The 21,050-nt window shown below is 43.4% G+C and overlaps 1 protein-coding gene across 2 annotated transcripts in view; it reads right to left on the reverse strand.

Moving 5' to 3' along the window:
* CEP290 (centrosomal protein 290) overlaps positions 1-21,050 on the reverse strand; it is a 3,224,991-nt gene that overhangs the window by 3,196,573 nt on the left and 7,368 nt on the right. For both annotated transcript variants that reach the window (XM_069629332.1, XM_069629331.1), the window contains exon 2: positions 10,061-10,185. In XM_069629332.1, the coding sequence (XP_069485433.1) occupies positions 10,061-10,162 (102 nt within the window). In that variant the 5' untranslated portion in view covers positions 10,163-10,185. The remainder of the gene's footprint in view (positions 1-10,060; positions 10,186-21,050) is intronic.

Consider the following 21,050-nt stretch of genomic DNA (forward strand, 5'->3'; position numbering starts at 1 on the left):
CCCTCTTCTAACCCTAAAAGTAAAGTACTCACCCGTTTGCCCAGTTTTTCTACGGGACTCTGACTTTTGCTACTAAAGAACTTATTCTAACACTGCCTGTTGGTCACTAGTCCTAGTGACCCCCCCTTCTGCCACTGAGAACACTCATGCTCCAAGAATAAGGGAAAGATTTTGAAGGGATTGGGGCTTCTGCCTAGAAATGAAATCAAGTGTTTTACTTGTAAAGAGTTGGTTGGTAACTGTCATTCTAAGAGTGACCAGTTACAAATGTTCTTCCTGATCTTGAATGTGTGATGCACTATTCTTAAAAGTATGGTTAACATCTTTTCTTCCATAGCCACTGTTTTGCCAGTCTAATAGAAAGTAGATGTGTAGGTATTTTACTCTCCTGTGATTATGTTGTGCCTCTTTACAAAAGTAATATCCTGTTAGGATAACCTTATGAGTGTCCCCCAACTGGGTCTTGCTTCCCCTGACTCGCTGCTAGCCAGCCCTTAATAAGTCTACATTAGGTTGTTGCCTACCTAGAATAACTGTTCAGTAAAGTGTGACATTGGTTTTTACTCATTGTGAAGTTAAAGTATGTGGGTTTTACTTACCTTGTGTTAGCTGTGTGCCATCCAAAACAAGTTACCAGAGTTATTGCTTACCTTAATCTGGGGGTCCCCGATTTGAAAAGTATCTGTAATTGTATATTACATCCGTATGTTTTACTCATCTGGTATAACTGTGTGTTATGACAAAAGTAGTTATAGTTTTTTTACTGCACCTAGGATAAGTGTTTCACTATTCACCAAAAGTATATTGTCCAGTTGACTGTTTATGTGATTTGTTCCAAGAGTCACTGTACAACTGGAAGGGCCTACTGCCCTTGTATTACTGAATGTAATCTGAAAGTAACCATTGGTATTTTACTCCCAAAGAGTAGGCTTGACCTATACTAAATGTGTATAACAAGATTTTGACTTCCCTATAACTACTGTTAGGTGTTCCAAAGAAGGTCTATACTTGGGTCTGTGGATTCCAAGCATAGTGTTGTGTTTTTATACTGCGATTTCTTATAATGTGTTAGTACTAACTTACCCCTAGATTTATCTGGGCCTACCTGTATTTAAATAAATCCTTTATTTTTACAATACATAGTGTTTCAGTGTTTCTTTGGATCATTTGTATTAGAATTTCACTTGTACTGTGTCTACTGCCCTTTCGCCCTCTCTCCCTCCCAAGATAAGCCTGGCTGCTCTGTCTACGCTACCCTATACTCAGGTGGTACAGCCTTATACTAAGAGTGGAGTCTTGTACTGCCTCAGTTGAATGGTTTTTACTAAGCCCTTAGTTGGACTTCAGAAAAACTGTCCTAACACCTTCTCTTCAGACTCCTTCCACCTGCGGGATAGGATCAGAAGTAGTATTAGTTTCCTTGGGATCCTGGGAACCTAGAGTGTCTGAGGCATATGCCTCCATCCCCAACAGTACCAAGCATTACTTCAAGGATAGTGACCTGGGGGATGGTGTAGAAACCTTTGCCATTAGGGATACTGGGGCCAGCAGAACTGTAGTGGATTCCACTTTGGTAAATTCAGAGGAGCTGGCCAGAGTCCCACTAAGTTAGTTGATGGTCCCGCTCCCATGTTTCCAGTTATGCCTGTAACTCTAGCTGTGAATGGTTCAGTAGTCAGGATACGCTTAAGTGTTCAGAGGCAAGTCCCTGGGAGAGTACTGCTGGGAAGTGATCTCGGAGATGGTCTTGTGGGAGATACAGCAGAGAGAACCTGCACTAGGTCTCAAACAAAGGCTTCCCTGGCCAAGTCCAAGGCTAAGCCAGAGCAAAAGGGGAAACCCAAGGCTAAAAAGAGTTTATAAAAATAAAAAATTAAACAAAAAGAGGGAAAGCAAATATACACCCCCCCCCAACTCACCAGCCACTGACCAAGCTCCTGAACCTGATGAGGACGAGGAGCTGCCAGAAGTATTTGACCCCATGACCATCCTGAGTTGCATACTTTATTTGCAGAAGGTGGTCCTGGAAGGAAAGAATTCAGTAAGAGCCAAGGTGAGTGCCCATCTTTGGAAGGCCTTGTGAGACAGGCCTGTTCCCAGCTTGAGGGTGAGCCTCCTGGGAAACATAGAATGTATTGGGAAGGTGGACCAGGAACTGCAGCTAGCGTGTGGTGTAACTGATGTCAACAGTGCACAGGGCCCTGCCACACTGATAACCAAGGCAGAGAGGGACTTGCTATTGTGGTACCGTCCTTGACTCCAGAGACAAGAAATGCCAAGGAGTTCAGCACAGCTGGTGAGTCGGAGTGGGAACCGATAACAGACCGAGGCGTGTTGAGCAGAGGTTGCAAAGGGCAACATGATATGAATTGAAAAAACGTGTGAACAGAGCACTTGTGTGTGTTACTGAACTTATGAGACCCAGGGAAAGACCAGCTGCAGAGTGGTCCAGTGCCACAGGGGCGCCTATTCGAAAGACTGTGGTTGGTCCCCTTTGTTTTTGTGAAAACTACAGATTAGGAGGCTGTAAGAGAGCCGACGTAAGAGGTCAAAGTGGTCATACATGTCATAATGCCTACCCCGGGGCATCCGGACCCAGCACCAGCAGCCTCGGGAGCAGGCATCCAGACATTTATTGAGACCCCCAGCAGCCCCGGTTGGGGGCTATCTGGGTATAGTCCTGGCGCCATAGGCGCCAGGCTCATAGACATTACTTACCTCCTGCAGACCATGCTGCAAATTAATCAAAGCCCACGTGAGGCCTGGATGGGACTATTTTATTACAGGGACTATTTTTTTACTCGGGTGTGGTTCTGGGGAACTTCTTACCTGGGACTACTTTGCAGGCTATTTTAACCACGCCCTAACAGCAGCCCATGCTTCGCGTTATTCTGCACTTCAGCAGCGTGACGCTCACCGTGCCTGCAGCATCCATTCCTCTGCCACGCCCGCCTCGAACCCGGACACCATCCTAGAAGAAAGAGAAATAAGAACAAGAACTTACTTTTTAATTTTCATCTGTTCCCGAATTTGCCGCACTTCAGAATTGGAAAAGACACGTTGGAAATAAAAGCATTGCATCGCTAGCAGGCGCGCCGCACCATACTTACCAGTCTGCATCTCCACGGTTCAGCGCTGCAGCCATCATTTCATCACTGCATCCGTGGAACCTGGAAGGGACAAAGGTGAGCCGGGTGCTAACAAAGACAATCAAAGCAACCATATTATACTCACCAGAGTTACCGATCCCCTAGGCATCTTTCATCGGCGTTCCACCTCTTTAACGCCGCACCTGTGGGAGGAAAGAACACTTGTTAAAGACATTTATTTCGCTTTTACCGGACAACGCTGGGTAATACAGACTCTTACCCACGCGCAACTTGCAGCACTTCAGGTGAACTCTTCTCGGATTAAGTTGCAATACAAAGGGATAAAAACAAGTGAATGACAGACAATTGAACTCTATAGACATTATACTTACGACTCCTTGCTGTAAGTAGGATCCATCAAAGCAGTACGAACAGAACCGCAGAAGATAAGACGGGCACATTCACGCAGCAGCTAGAGAACACGAGCTACAGATACCGGCGTGGCGGGAAAGAAGGAGAGGCGCAGCAGGCATACCTGAAGGACCGCAGGAGCACTGAAATGCAAAGCGTAGCTCCTGGAGGTACAGTAGAGTCAGGAAGCAGCGCTCTCCAAGCCACAGAAGGAAGCCGGTGAATGAACGCAGAGTTGCAGGAGACGCTGAAAAGATGCCTGCAACACATAGGAAGCCAATCCAGAGAGGAAACTTCACTGCAGAGGCACGCCATAAGTCAGAGACACTACAAACTACCAGTGAGTCGGCCCAGAGTCACTGGTGACCCGGGGCGTACCGACAAACAAGCAAGCAAATTACATGAGTGATATTTTGGACAGTACACATAGGCACTTTAAACACAGGAAAAACCCAATGTTAAATCCATGTTTAAAAAGGAAGAAGATGTGAATACCGACAAGATAAAGAGAAGCAACGAAATTGCGGGAAGTGGGGAGCCAAGTGGTTTCTTGTGGTTCATTGGGGATTGCAGAGGCCGAGTGAGACTACACCTCTTAATAAGTACTTACATATCGCATTTATGTGAATGGCCGCTTGATTGCAAATGCTGCGATTGTGACAGTGCTCCCCATGCACGATTGTCACATTGCCTCCTTAGTGAATGGAGTTAGTTAGCATTCACTTTCTATCGTTTGCTTTGATACCAACAAGTAATTTTCACAGCACGGTGGGCTATGCAGCCGCATTGTACTGAAACGCCAGATATAAGTTGTAAATACTTACTGTGCAACAAGGAACGCACTGCCTGCACATGTGTTCTAACAGCCAGCCGTAATTTAAAAAAAAGAGAATCTGTAACAAGCCCAATAACCAACCACTCAATTGTGGCCGGCATCATGAGTGCCATTTGTGATATAAATGGGTTACAGAAGAAAGTGCAGGCAACGGTCAACCTTCTGGCAAATCTCAATAGATATTTTGTTCATGTAGCCGTCAGCAAGAATGTCCCAGTATTCTGTGTGCCCAATAATAAATGATATAGTTGCTCCAAGGGGGTCATTATATATTGCGCCAGCTTTCAAACTTGAATAAACACTTGGAGTAAAAAGGGCTATATGAGAATTTTTATCTAATTTTGTGTCTCATTGATCATGGTTTTAAAAAGAATTTCTGAACCTCTACACATGTTTTTCCACCGTGGTTCCAGTGGGTCATCAGGAGGTTTTGTATATGGTAATCACAACTTAAATATTTCCTTTTTGTTGTTCTGTTGCAAGTAGTCTTGCAAATTAATAGTGACTTTTCCCCCAAATGATCCCCCTTGTATATATGGAATTTTCTTTTCATTGAGGGTGCTCAAGGATACAATTGTCCTTGTGGTTTTGAAACGCTGACCGACTGAAGAGAATGATAGAGGAAAGATCACAGCCTTCCTTAAATCATCAATGAAGGGTATCTCAGAGTACCCCTCCTCAAATATGCTTGTAGGAGCTACTAGTGAAGCCACCATGGACCGTAATCTGTCTCTTGAAAATCTGATTGACAATAATAAATTACTGAATGTATGTCTAGGCTTGCAAACGGAAAACAATGCTGATAAAAATACTGTGCCAATTCCTCAATTATCGAATTTCATTATATTCCTTCAACTAACTTGGCTAAAACACCAGAGCTAACTCAGATAGCAGCAAATGTATTTGCATCTTCTCCAAGACAAACACGTTTTTCTTCTTCGGATTCATCATGAATAGACCCATGATCTGAACCTGAATTTGTAATTATACTGAAAGCCCTTTTTACGTTATGCAATAACTTGTATAAAGACCAACAACTCATAAAACAAGGCCTAACTAGATTAGTTGATGTGGTTTTATCCTTGCAAGAATCTCTTGGGCAGGAAACTGGAAATGAGGATCGGCATCAAGAAAAATCTCCAGACATTCCGTTAAGTAGAGAAACTGAGAGGTGGTGGCGTGACCTGTCGTGGCTGGGCTGTGAGGTCCGAGAACTGCGCTGAGGCCACCTACTCTGGCCCACCGTGGAGCTGCGTAGCCGAAGCATGAGAAACTGTGGTGGTGGCTTGACCTGTAACAGTTGGACCGCCCAGTCCAGAACTTGAACTGAGACCTCCAGCAGTACCTAGCCGCAAAGACAAGCAGGCCTACGAAGAGTAGCAGATGTAGAAGGCAGACGAACAAATCTGTGCCCCCTGGCAAAATCACTGAATCATTCCCAGAGAAAAGGTAACAGGAATAAATCCGGGAGGGGGCTGGGAAAGTTTGAAACTGAGTAAAGAAGGAGATGTCATGCACCCTTCTACTCATGCCTCCGCAACCCCAGCTCATGCCTCCGCAACCCCAACCCCTAGAGTACCCACAGCATGCCCTTGTCCCGCAACCCCCTCCCTCCAGTACTCACATGGGACGGGGGTCACGTGAGCAGCTGGATTCCTGTGTCCTTTTGGGACATTACAGTGAGACACGGCACGGCAGGCGCCACACCCATTCCCGCCTATACCAGTTTCTTCAGTGGCGGCTGTCCTGGCGCTTTCGGGCCGGCAAGCACAGATGACCGGGTCCATGTCACATGACAGCCTGTCCTCTATCACGTGTTTCAAGTCATCGGTCACGTGAGGTGGTTGCGCGTCACGTGACGAGGAAGCGATTCGGTTTAAAGCGCTGATTCGCGCCCTGTTCGTTGCCTCACAGCTGTTTCTTTGGAACTCTGTACGGTGCCGACTACCTGCTCTTGTTTCTTGGATTCTTGACCTTGGCATCGTTTCACGGCTTCCTTCGGATTCCCTCTGGTTCTGGCGCTCTACATTGGACGGATACCTCTGGTTGACCACGGCTCTGTTTCACGGCTTCCTTTGGATTTCTCTAGGCTCTGATACTTGCAATTTGGATCATTGGTTACCTTGGCTGAACTCATCGATTGTTTTACGGACTGTTACCATTTCCTAAGCCCGAATTACAGCTGGAACAGATTGGTGTTGCATAATCACCCTAGTGTGCATTCCAACTTACCCATACCTTCATCTGAGGGTGCCGCTCGAGTGTCCTCCACGGACCCCATACCCCAGCCCTGTGCAAGCAATAGCAATGCTACCGTCATTATTAGGTAAGCCCCTTTTCTGACGCTCATCTTGTGCATGGTCTTGGTTACTGCGATTGTTGTGTGCTAATTTTGCAGCAACCTCAGGGTTTTCAGTGTTCTGTGGTTCCGGGCTCCAGCTTCTCCCACCTGTGGCCTCAAGGATTGCACAGAGAGTGGTCTTACTTTCTCTCTGTGTGGTACTTGGGGAGGGAGGTCTCTCTAATCTTCACGACACTCAAGTCACGACAGGAGAAGAGAAAGTAGTGAAGCACGCTGTGAGGCCATTACCTGGCCAGTTCCATGAGAGTGTGGTACTGGAGAGTCAAGGAGCCTCTTCATCGTCTCAGTGGGGGAAGTTAAAGAAAGTAGAGAGCGGAAGAAGCCCTTGGAGGGAACTACAAGATTTTGTAAAGACTTTGAAGATCAGATAGCCTGGACAGGCTTACGAACAACTGGGGAGCACAGCAGGAGAAGGGAGTCATTCTCCTAGCCCCACCTGGAAATAGGGGAACTTTGTTTCTTTTTGCAATTGGGAACTTATCCTTTGTTTGTGAACCTTGGAACATTCATTCAGCGTATAGTTACTGCCCTGGATTCAAGAAACTCGGGGCAAACGGGCCAATCCGTCCAGATCATTCAGGACCTTGGGGGGGGGGTGCAGCGTACACCTGGCTCGCTGCTCAGCCACGCCCGCTCTGTGAACTTACTTAGGTTATTCAATTGTCTTTTCCACCACCTCGTCCTGCCTGGTTTAGAACATTTTACTTAGGATCTTGTACGGCAGTTTTGTTTACGGCACGTTACAGATATGTAAGCTGTAATATAACACTGTAATGAACTATTATATGTTCCATTGTTTTGGTCCTGCGCACTAGCTCTCAAGAGTCCAGACTTGGTATACTTTTACAATCTCTATTCATGTCCATGTTTTTTGTGTGCGCCCTTTGTGCAGTATTTATTAGATCTGCTGCATACTTGCTATTACTTTGCTGATATTACACTTTTTTAAAAAAACTCCTTATTATTTATACAGAGAAGCATTTTTATATATCCAATCACTTCAACAGCGATTTCATCAAATAGTGCCACTAGAGATTGTAGCACTCAATGTAATGCTTTCAGAGTGGCAGATGCTGGTGCTGAATCTATACTTGATCGATTAAAAACAAAGCCAGGACTTTCCAAACGGTCCAGGTTTTTCAAAAAGCAACCACGTTCTGGCTCCACCATTTTATTTGGAGCCTGAGCAACTGCACCAGTTTGTGCAATATGTGTTATTGTAGCTATTGGTAAGCTTTCACATTTTTAAATAAAAAAAACTTCATTTAATTCAGTGACAGATATACCATAAAAAACATATCTAGGCGAGGGAATTACATCATCGTATTATACCAGCACCAAGTGTCCATGTAAGTTTCAGGAGAGCAGTGACGGCTAAGGTTATAATGTATCACAACACAGTTTACAGTTCAAGTGTCTGATTTCTATAGGAAGCTACGGAATGGGCCCCATATGAAATGACCTTCGGTCTGCAACTGGGCACAGTCAATGAAATATAACACTCTTCCCTCCCATTAGTATAGGTCAGTTCTTTGAGCCATTCATTGACATTGGGGGCTACACTGGATTTCCAATATTTTAAAATGCATTTTTTAGCAATTAGGCAACCCAGGTTGAAGAGTCTGCAGATTTTCACAGGGAACTTAATAATATCGCCCAGTAAATATTTGGGAGGGGACAGCATAGGGGGGTGTTCCAGTAATGTCACATAGTACATTGGCAACTGTCAGCCAGAACCGGACAATCCGCGGACAACTCCAATACATATGCAAGGAGTCTGCAGCTTCTGCGTTACATTTTGCACATTCGTCACTAGTTGCTGGTGCAAATTTGGAGACACGTACAGGTGTTTAGTGCAATTGGTGGAGTACCTTGTATTGTATTAGCCTAAAACTGGCATTTAGGGAGATCTCTTTTGTCAAGCGACAACAACGCAGCCATTGCTCCTCATAAATCGTTATGCCTAAATCTCTTTCCCATTTCCATTTGGCCCAATTGACTGAGGATTGATTAGACTGACACGCCTTATATAGTCTGGACACTAGTCTTCTAGGGTCTTTGTTGGACACTAGCAATTCTAATGTTATGCAGGGCATCGGTCCGTCAGGGAATGATGACCACCGGCACTGGAATTCCATCTGCATTCTTAAGTATTGAAGTAATCTAATTTGGTTGCTGCCCAGCTTGGCTGTGAAATCTTTGAATGTGACAAACTTCCCGTCAGGAAAGAAATCATGTAGTGTCAGCTCCTCACCAGAGTCCCACCCACTCTGGATATCCTCGTCGCAAGGAGTCCCGGGCATCTCCACAAAGGAACTGATCTGCAGTATGGTGTCTCCACCCCTAGCTTTCACATGTTTTTAATGCACACTATTGTTACTTTCAGTTGGGGCTTTTTCTAAAGCTGAAGGATGTGCCAATACTTGCTTTCTTGTTGCTTGTACAAGCCATCTCCACCCCTCAACAATATTCACTTGGTATATAAAAGGAAACCGGGCAGTTATTTGACAGTATCATGTCCCCCGTTTGATCATTCTTAGCACAGCCGGCGACTATAGACATTTCACTTGTTAAATTAATCTGGCCATTCACGCATAATAATGTCGAGATATTTAAAGAGAGGCTAGCATAGAAGACAATATAAAGCAGTCGTCCTTCGCTGTGCCCAATGAGGTGAGCCTCAACAAGGGCCTTTCATAAAGTAACCCAGAAGAATTTGCAATGCGTGAGCTTCCAATGGGCAGACAAAAGTCTGATTTTACACTCACAGTTAATGTTCTACTGTTTCAGTTCTTAAATCTTGGGAAAGTTATTTATTTTTTTTTTTTTTACTATTGAGCATTTGTAAGGTGCTTCATACAACAGAATTGCGTTTCAAAGTATCCAATGTAATCTCAAGCTTGCATCGGCCTACAGTAAACTGCAGCAGACTGGCATCTGCTCCAGTGCTGAATGTTCACTCAGCCTTAGGCACAACTTGCACAGCAGCAGACCCTTTTTCGCTGTGATCTCACTTCACCACAGTAGTTGTGTTAAACTGATGCTTAACAGTAAGATTCAAAACATTGTGTGTCTTTCCTCCCTGGTACTGATCACATATACCAGTCCAAAGCGTGCTTTTGCTCATGTGGAAAAAATGCCCTGAAAAGAGGCGTCCTTTCATTAGTAAACTGAGAAACTGTATGGGCTGCTCCTACCTCGCGTTTCTTGGTGTACAATTATGTTATTTCATTCAAATAAAAACTCAGAACACACAATACATATTTGGCATTGATTTTACTTTTTTAAATAATATCACATTGGCTAAAATTGTTAGCTTACTGCATTGGAGTGAAACTGAGATTTTATAATGAGAGTAGTTACCTTAGATAATGAATCAACCAGGTTGTCCGCTTCTTCTTCTTGGCTGGGTAGGGAATCCGGGTCAACTTTCATCAGCATCCCCCAATCTATGGAGGGAGCCATCTTGGGTCCTTGAAACAAGTTTTCTAGAAGATCAAAATAAAGAAATCCAATATGAACATCTTTTACAGCATACACATGTTCATCTGCTGCAGTTAAACATATATGAAGAATAAGTTATTTACCTGCAAATGTAGATCTTCGGTATTGGTGATCTTTATAGATTCACATATTTTTTAATATGCCCATCTTTCATGCTAGAACATCTAAAATAATTTTGAACACAACTAACTTAACTTAGGAAAAATGTAGCCCTTTAAACCCCGGTTAATACATACCCTGTTTTAAGAGCGCAGGCACAGTCCTAGATGACACGTCCACAGGGGCCAGCCAACATTCTACAACTTACAGTTTCATTTACAAATTCTTGATGCAAATTCACACTACAAACCCATTAGCCTCCTTGAGGAGGAGGGCGATTCTTTGACAACCTATAAAGACACCAATACTTGGAATCTACCATGAGAGCTGAGTATTTTATTCGTCTCTAGTATTGGACTTTTAGTAGTTACTTACTTTTTAATAAAGATTATCAAGCAGTGATGGAAGCAATAAACATGTTACTCACTTGAGAACATAGCAGCGCAAGTCAGAAAGACAACACAGCTTCAATGTCTGGGATGCAAGTACACTGAAGCTAATTTTTCAGCACTGCCTGGACAACCTGTACATACTCACATACCGCTGAATCCAAACAGTAATTTTGGCTGAACGTGTGCACATGTTGGCAAACAAGGTGCAAGTTGCGGCCTTGTATTTGGTTTATTGTTCGGTCACCTTTCCTGGCAACAACCTTTTGGCATTGTCATAGCAAATTTTGATGCAGTCCACAATTCAAAGGCAATATAGCATGCCCATATTGTTCCGATAGGATATCGGAAAATGGTTCCAAATAAAGCTTTAATGTACCTTTAGAGCCAGAAATGTGCAGCACCCAGTTGGGATTCTGGAAGGAAACTGCCAGATAAATTATTTTGCTCATGTGGAAACCGCCTTGTCCCTGAATAATTTCAAAGAAGATTCTGGTGATGACAACGCCAGTGAAGGCACGCCCCTCAACGCTCACACCAAAAATAAAATACACCCTCCTAAGGAAAAGGGCCCAATATGCGCTTGTAAGTCAAACAAGTATTCATTTCTGCAAAGATAGGTGCATCAGCAAAGAACTCTGCTACCACGGAACTTTCTGCCTGAAAATGTACAAGCAAAGTCTTATAATGAGGCAGAGTCATAGCTGACGTCATTGTACACAGTAAAAACCTGCGTGGCCGGTTGGTGCGACCCGCTACATGGTCGGCCTGCTCCATAGAGGATACCAGGCCATTGGTCCCAGCTCAGTCTGTCCGTCTTCCATCATGTGGGTTCTGCTGGACACATCGTCTCCAAGGAACCAAGGCTGAAGAAGCAATTTGCTACATTTGTGAACAATGCTACTCGATCATTATACAGTGCACCTGGCAGGCTTGTGGACTGGCACAGGGGTGAGTCTCGAGGTCACACCAACCCACACATGCTTCACTCATTCCCGATCGCATTACCAGCTCCCACCCTAGATTTTGAACTATAATGTATTCCTCCCTGTACCTCGCACTACAACGACCATACTCTCAGATCTTTATGGTTCATTGGTTTATGGTTGGTGGTCTGGGGTCAACTGGGATCTTGGAATTCAGAGGTCTCCGGACTAGGGCAGTTGTAGGGGCTATAACTCGTAGTTAGCTGGGTGGGTCAGAGGACTGCTTGGGCCCGTTTCTGATAACATGTACACCAAGGCACCCAGTACTGTCTAGTGGCCTTGCAGGGCACATTCTTTTTAGAACATACATATTGGCAACAACTTTAAAAGAAAAGGGGTTTCTGTGTAATGTTGGCAGCGTGGGTCTCTCTCATCAGTGCCTGGGCCTATCCAGATTTCCCCTTCAGGCTCGCTGCCTGTGTGTAACACTCTAAATATTGCATGGCCCTGTGCTTTGACTATGGCTACTAATATCTTCAAAAATGGTGTTTGCTTCGCTTGTTTGCATGCACCAAGTCTAAATGTCTACATCACATACAATATTATGTCCGTGTGGTGACTTTTAGGACACTCCCCCCTCGTCTATTCTAGTTCTTTCAATGGGGCTCATCTCACCTTAATGCGCCTATTGGGGTGGGATGGGCTTGCTCCCTTCTCAGCACCAGCAATCCTGAAACTCTTTGCGCTGATGGGATGGCCATAATAAACACTACCTTACATGAAAGGCCTAGTGGGCTTTTGGTGTCTAAATTATCCAGACCTAGGCCCAAGAATAACATCCTTGGTTTAAAGGATGATAAAGGAGTGGGGAATTACAAAGAAAGTAAGAAGGCCAAACTGAGGCAACATTATTTTTCCTCCCTCATGACTAATAATCTCTTAAACTTGGAAGAGCAGAGGAAATACGCCACCTCAGCTGCACTACCCGACCTACCCCCAACTGTTAAGCAGGAGCCGAGGACCCCAGTTTGAGCTTTTGAGAGCTATCAAATCCCTTAAAAAGACAGTCTCCTTGGGCAAGCTGGGTTTACAGTCACATTTTATAAGACATTCCAGCTGCAACTGGTCCTGCCTCTGACTTAATTTCTTTCTACAGGCACAAGAACGCTAGCAATAGAGAAATCCTCTACCACGTTAATCCTCAAAAGCAACAAAAACCAGACACAATGCAAATTGTATAGGCCAATTACAATAATGAACAAGAATGCAAAGATACATTCCAAAATACTAGGCCATTGAACAATGTTGGAGGCATCTGATTGCATGGCCACGTGACTTTCTGCTGGTCGGTGCGGCTTGACGGCATGAGTGTGTGCTCTTGTAAGGTTCTTTCCTCTAACTGAGGAACTTTGCGAAGCAGAGAGTGACGAAAGACTGCCGAAAAAACAGCTTCAAGCCGAAAGTGGTGTGGACTTTAACCACAGCGGTGGCGGCGGGGGCTCCATTGCTCTGTAGCGGTTGGAGCCGTTTCTGTGAGGCGTGAGCCTGTTGTGTCCCGATTCATTCTTCTCTCGACCAGTCAGCTTCGGTATATCTCTGTCCCACCAACTGTCTGTCCCTGCTGTATACGTGTTATATATACATTGTGAGGGAAAGGTTGGGGTGAAAGGTAGTGGGCGAGAGCACTGTGAGAAATTGTTGAGATCTTGGTCAGTGAATGCATATCCCATATGGCATGGTATGAGAGTATAACGACTCAAAGATCTCAACAGCACTCTTCACTGCAGTGCTATGAACTGTAACTGCACTTTTACATAAGCAATCTGATAAGTGCCTTTTTCTCATTGGTGTGGCTGGCTGATCTCGCCCATGTTTGACTTGATTACATCTTAATACTCAATTGGCGATCTATTGCTTGATCAACGTGCCTTAGTGTCTTAGTGCCAGCTATACCAATAGTGTCTATTCTGAGCTCTGAGCAGCTGGCTTATGTAGCTTTTTCAGTGTCACTGACAACACTTCTGCTGCTTTTATACTAGCGGTGCCCGCTGAGCCGCGCTCCTTGCGTCGCTGGTTGTGGGCGGTTCGCTCTGCTCCTCGGACAATTCCTTTGCCGCCCCTATACTAACAGTGACTGCTGATCTTCGCTCTTTGAGCCATTGGTTGTAAGTGGCTTTCATTTCTCCCCGGATACTTCCGCTGCTGCCTTCTCACGAATGGTGACTGCTGAGCCTTGCTCTTTGAGTCGCTTGAGTGGGTTAACTGTTAGCTCCTCGGACAATCCCCCTGCTGCTGTCGACGGGCAGCGATTTGCCGACCTCCGCCCCTTGGGCTGCTGGTTGGGTGAAGACATAGACCTACTGCAATACCTTCTGCTGCCTGGCAAGAATTCAGAGGGTATAAATATGAAGATCTGCAGTAAGCTTAAAGCAAGCAAGAAGAATGGAAATGGTAGTGGAACAAAGGCTACTGGTAAAGTAAGCACTTGGACCGTCACTGCCAAGGAAAATAAGATAACAGACTTTTTTCCTGGACGGCCTGTGCTGGCAGAGATCCATGAGAAACAAGTGCCCTCAGACAGGCTGACGACTGAAGCCATATCGATTTCAGAAGACTTTGATAATAACAACTCATTGCTCAATTTATGTTATAACCTTGAAGGCCAGATAGCCAACTTGGAGCGAAACACAAGCGGATGCAAATGGCGCCTCTGGTGAACATGCCGAGTCTGCCGAAAACGTGCCAGTTTCTTTATCTCTGTCTAACCCGGATAGATTTTCTTGTACCCCATGGTTTAGTGATCTGGTGGACAGGTCCACCGAGTCTAACATTGATAGCAAAGAACAGTCTGCGCTGTCTGATGATGGCTCATCTGTAAACTGTATCTGTAAGACAAAACTTAAAGATATGGAAGCGCACAACATATCTACCAGTTTTGCTTTGAAAATCCTTTTGCAACTGTGTCATGTGTCATGTGTCATTTATCCTACAGTGGTGATAGATTACTGTGCGCCTAGACTGCAACGGAAAAGAGGGATAAGGCATTTCAATCAGTCTCCCTCGTGAACATAATCAAGGCAAATCCACATTATGTTTCTTAATGGGTGCTTTTCAAACCCATTCTCTTACCTGATGAATAATTCAGGTATGGGGGTGTCTTGCACATGAATCACACCTTCCAAATTTGTAGAGCTCAGGAAAGAACGTCCTTGATCTTCCCTAGGATGCAACACAGAATGTGTATGTGAGCCTATCTATTCCAAACAATCACAAATTCTGGTGCATCACTTCCTATATAGTCTCCTCACCTCATCAAATCCGGGAATTAATTATTCCATTTCCTCAGATGCTTTACACACTCTTCACTGACTCAGGTCCATAATCCTGCAAAAATATAGGGCAATATCACACTACTGCATGTGCCCATCCAAAGGCATTTACACTCTTGTCAGGCCATCAGCTGACCAGGTTTATATTTTTGATTTTAATATCATGCTCCCTCGTAACATCATTATGGTGTTGCTGGGATATTGACATTTGGTTCAAATCAGACAAATGCCTATTCTTTTCATGTAGAAATAGGATCACTATCTGCTCAACTCGCAGAACAGTGCCCTATAGCAGGACGTTCTGTGGTTGGCATGTATACACAATACAGCTTCCTCGTTTCTAACCGCGTGTTCTATATGTCTAGTCGCGGTCTTGTGTATGACATTAATGGGTTAATGTCCTAATGTATTCACACTGTTATATTATATTTGACATTATCGTGCATCTTAGTAATTCAGTAAAGTTGAGGGGTAAATACCCTTGCACGTGATGCATTCACACTTAAATGCTATCCATGCACGCCATTTATCCCGAGGGGTTAAGCAAAGCGGCCTGCCCCTCGCCACTTCTCTGTTTACGCCGAACACCAGCCAAAGTTGGCGTCGTGATTTCTCATCACCCCGGAGTAAAGGAAACACACATCTGACTTACCGTTGTTTTTTCTTTTTCTTCTTTCACACGATCGATGTGCTTCGCTGTCTTCTGCTCGCCCCAACACACACAAGTGATCGTGGCTACCTTATGTAGGCCATGAACATGGCAAAAGGACTACTCGCCCTATGCCTCAAAGGTTCCTGGGACATGTAGTGATCACGTGTCACAAATGAAATGATGGAAGTCAACGTGAACTTTGTTCGCTTATACAATGTGGGCCCTTACATCACCACCCTATGATCCACAGCAGAATAAGGCAAACCGAACACAGCTTTATGAACCAATCAAAAAAGATTTTTCAAGAACGCTTTCTTTTTTTCCCTCTATATAATTGTTACACAATGCCTTCCAAGTTATCTATATAAAAAGGGGTCAAAGACCCAATGTTCCGTGTTTACAAGTGGGAGGTTCTGGAAACATAAGTATTTATTATCACACAAAATGTGATCTTTACCGAAACCCCAGAGAAATGGGCAAATCCCTATTAAACCCCCAATTAAAGCGATTCTTTCTCTCCCATGTGTGCACAATGTACTTCACATGAACACAGTGACAAGTGGTGGAAAGGATGAACACAGATAGTGTAATGCATACCCCGTCCAACTGTGCTTCCTCAACCTTCTATTCATGTGTGGGGTGGGTAAACATGTGCTGTTAGCAAGGGAAATTGTGATCTTTACCGATGCATGGAAAATGGTTGATTTTACAAAAGGACGATCCATATTTCCTGTCTCTTATCCCGTGGCCAGTTTGTTCCATTCAATGGAGATGTTTAAACCATTCTTCACTGAATCCAAGGAATGGATCCATCTTTGTTCCCGTCTGTGTAACATGGTAGACATGTCCCCCCTCTCATCGGGGTCTTGATGGTTTGAAGTACAAACCACCTAATATCCTTGTCTGTATATTCCATTTTGGAGAAATGCTCCAACAATGGTTTATCTTGCACCTTGTTCCTTATACAGGAAAGATGTTCGGCTATTTTTTGGCGTACCTCTCTCATCGTTTTGCCCGCATATACTAGATCACATGGGCATTCGATAATATATATGATATTTTTGCTCAGACAGTTTGTTTGGTTCTTCAGGATCCATTCCTTATTATTGCCATATTCAAAAGATTTTCTCTTTGAAGTAAATTGGCATGCCACACAATGGCCACATTTGTGATGTCCTATGACCGGTTGTAGACCCCATTGGTTCATCACTGTTTTATGCTCTTCATGTTCCTTGTACGTATGTACTAATTTTTGTTTCAGGTTCATATTGCGTTTGAATGCAAACATCTGTTTCTGTGCCAGACTCCCAGGACATTTCCCCAGGTGCCAGTTCTTGTTCACACTCCCCTTGATCAAATTACTTATTGGGGAAAACGTAGATACACAAATTGAGTCTGTTTTTTTTTTCTCTGATCTTTGGTGACAGACAGACCTCACGATGTGTGTTCAAAGCTTGTTTATAATGCTGTTTAACCATCTTCTTTGGATACCCCCTGTCAATTAATCTGTCCTTGAGTTTCACCAAATGATTGATGAACTCAGTCTTTTCTGTACAATTCCTTCTAATATGAAGGAATTGACCATGTGGTAGATTTAATTTTAAACCCGCTGGGTGGAAACTGGAATAATGCAATAGTGTGTTCTTATCCGTGCTTTTTCTAAAATGAGTAGCTTCCAAATGGTCTGCTCTCTTTTGGATCACTAGATCCAAAAAACATACATTAACTTTATTCCATTCCATTGAGAAACTAATATGCGGATCGCATGCGTTTATCCACAGATGGAAGGCTGCCAAAGAGTCTTCCTGGCCTCTCCACACAAAGAACACATTGTCTATGAATCGTTTCCACACTACCAGGTTCTCACCAAAGCGTTGTTGTTTTGAAGCGTTTGTTGGTCCAAGTACAAACATGTAAAAAATTTGCCACATCTGGTGCAAAGGTGGCACCCATACTTGCCCCTCTGTTGTTTGTATAAACTTTTCACACATCGCCAAGCGTGCACATTCCAATATGAAGCCCGTTGGTGGAGTGAATGGTTTTTCCCTTGTGTCAAGAATAGTTCTTATCACCTCCAAACTCTGCATCTGTGGGATGGACGTATAGAATGATTTGACGTCCATTGTCACTAAAAAGGTCCCCTGGTTCCACAGTGACATTTTCTAAAATGAGGTGCATATGAGTTGTGTCCTTTATATATGCAGGCATTTGTTCAACAAATGGTTTCAAAAAGAACTCCGTTTATACAGACAGAGGCTCTAACAATGAATCGATTGCCGAGACCATCGGTCTCCCGGGGGATGTTCTGCATTTTTGTGTACTTTCGAAAGTACATAGAATGCCCCTTTTCCCAGATGGGCCTTGCATAGGTATATCTTTTCTTCTCTAATCCATCCCTCATTCACGGCATGTTTCATCAGGTTGCCTATGTCCCTTGTTTAACCCCTTGAGATAAATGGCGTGCACGGATAGCATTTAAGTTTGAATGCATCACGCGCAAGGGTATTTACCCTCAACTTTACTGAATTACTAAGATACATGATAATGTCAAGTATCATAACTCTGTGAATACATTGGGACATTAACCCATTTATATCATACACAAGGCCTCGACTAAATATATAGAACACACGGTTAGAAAAGAGGAAGCAGAATGCTGTATTGTGTATACATGCCAACCACAGAACTTCCTGATATCAGGGCAGTGTTCTGCGAGTTGAGCAGATAGTGATCCTATTTCTACATGAAAAGAATAGGCATTTGTCTGATTTTAACCAAATGTCAATATCCCAGCAACACCATAATGATGTTACGAGGGAGCAGGACATTAAAAACTAAAATATAAACATGGTCAGCTGATGGTCTGACAAGAGTGTAGATGCCCTTAGATGGGCACATGCAGTAGTGTGATATTGCCCTCTATTTTTGCAGGAATATGGACATGAGCCAGTGAAGAGTGTGTAAAGCATCTGAGGAAATAGAATAATTCATTCCCGGATTTGAATACATGAGGTGAGGAGACTATATGGGAAGTGATACACCAGAATTTGTGATTGTTTGGAATAGATAGGCTCACATACACATTCTCTGTGTTGCATCCTAGGGAAGATCAAGGACGTTCTTTCCTGAGCTCTACAAATTTAGAAGGTGTGATTCATGTGCAAGACACCCCCATACCTGAATTATTCATCATGTAAGAGAATGGGTTTAAAGCGTACCCATTAAGAAACATAATGTGGATTTGCCTCGATTAGGTTCACGGGGGAGGCTGATTGAAATGCCTTGTCCCTCTTTTCCGTTGCAGTCTAGGCGCAGAGTAATCTATCAACACTGTAGGATAAATTCCATCGTTGACACGCAACTCCCATTCTTGTGTGTGGAGGCGAGTGTCAATCTGTATATACATTAATGGAGATATACACACAAGTTGTATCTGTGTCTTTTTTTGAGAGATAGTCATTTTGATGAATTGTATATTGATGACATCTCCCACCTTATTGAGATCTCGGAGTGGTTGCAATTGAACCATTCGTCTCCTGAAGAAGGTCGCCTATATTGATTGGCCCAAATTAGGAGCCGGTTCCTTGACGACCAAAACATATGTCGAGTTATATCAAACAAGCAGGATGCTATTTGATTTGTTGTATTAACACTTACTGAAATGACAAAGAAGTGTTGTGATTTATTTAAATATATAGGTTTCTAGGTTTATATAGTACCATAGTTGTGGAGAATGTATATATACAGTGAGAGTGTGAATGGTGGTTTATAAATGTGGATGTTGAGAACAACAAAAAGTTTTGAGGTTACATATAAATAAATATATTTTTTGACAAGTGTTGGTATTGTCATCTGCAACAAATGTTCTGATCTTATGGTGGTTTGGCCACTCTGGTAAGCAATAACATTTCCTCACAATCTATCCATATGGATAATAGTCCCAATGTATTGATGGTGGAAATACTTATTGAAGGGGGTCCCAAAATTATCCTGGTAAATATCTATGACCCTCCTGGAGATGGGTGTACACTTGATATCCAACTGAACATCTACCAATGCTTAACAGACACATTTGCTGCAGATGGTGAAGTAAATGTTGTATTGGGAGGTGATCTGAATGCCAATAACCTGTAGGAGTATCAGAATATTATGAGTCAGGATGAAGAGAGAATCAACCCTAATGTAAAAGCTGAAAGATGGAGGACTTTCTTTGCCGATGTAAACTTGCATATGATAAATGGCTTCGGTAATGAGAAACTAGGGCTTGAGCTTACCTGGACCAACGGCCTGTATTCTTCAACTATTGATTATATCTATCTTAATGCAACCCTATATGACCTCTTGATTCAGTCACCATTCAGCCTACTCTTTTAGTGACCATTCTCTACTGGCCCGTATGCTAATGGTGAAGACCATCACTGAAATCCCAATTTTTGATAATATTGGGGAGGTTGTAGTGTTGGGCAAGGGGAATCGGTTGGGTTGGTCCGATCGGAATCTGATTATAGCTAGCAAGCGGAGTAAGTGCCTCCAGATCAAAGACATGACCAAGATGACTGTGGATGAAGCTGTGGAATGGATCTCTATATGCATGCATGATATGATGCCTATGAGTCAAAAACTGCTTCCTTTTCCAGCATTAACCCACTCTGTTTCCCCTTTTTCATAAAATAATACACCTGGAAAAGAAAAAAAAATGTGCCAAGTACTAAAAGCTATTGAACACTCCGCCACTTCCTGGGCCTCATAACTGGGAAAAACGAAAAATAATAAACTATAGGAATTGGGTATATCAACAGAGCTTCAAATGATAATGTTGTTGCCGGGGGGAGGGATGGTTTGTGTGTTATTTTGTGAAATCAATAAAAAGAGTTTACAAAAAAAAAATGATAATGTAAATTGGCAAGCCATGGTCAAAGTTCTCCTGGGTGGGGACACCAAAAAACTGTGGGCAAATTTCAGGGCGGTCTCCAGTAAAGGCTACCAAGAGCTGGCCTGCTGTATTGACAGCGAAACCTGGGTAAAACATCTTGAGGGAAGATTCAGGGGAGATTTTGTGAGATTGGTTAAAAAGCCAATAAAAGATTTCACAATACACAGATGATTTAATAGATATTTTTAAGAAACAAAAAACGTCATGCCCCTAGCCCGGATGGCTCGTGTAATATCATTATTAAGCAAAACGCTGCTATCTGGCCGGACATCATACTTATTATCTTCTGTAAAATCATATACACTGGAGTTTTACCCAAGTCCTGGAATACCTCTATCACTATAACCATAATCAAAAATGGGAACCGAAACCTACCCGAGAACTACCGCCTATTAGCCCTTACAGATGTGCCTAGTAAAATCTTTTACACATTAGTCCTTCGGGAAATAAATAAGTGGATATCCCAAAATAACATCCTTAATAAAGCCCAAACCGGGTTTCGTAAGGGCTATTCTACTGTT

This window comes from Ambystoma mexicanum, chromosome 12, assembly GCF_040938575.1.
Source record: "Ambystoma mexicanum isolate Mex_15411 chromosome 12, UKY_AmexF1_1, whole genome shotgun sequence".
Taxonomy (NCBI): domain Eukaryota; kingdom Metazoa; phylum Chordata; class Amphibia; order Caudata; family Ambystomatidae; genus Ambystoma; species Ambystoma mexicanum.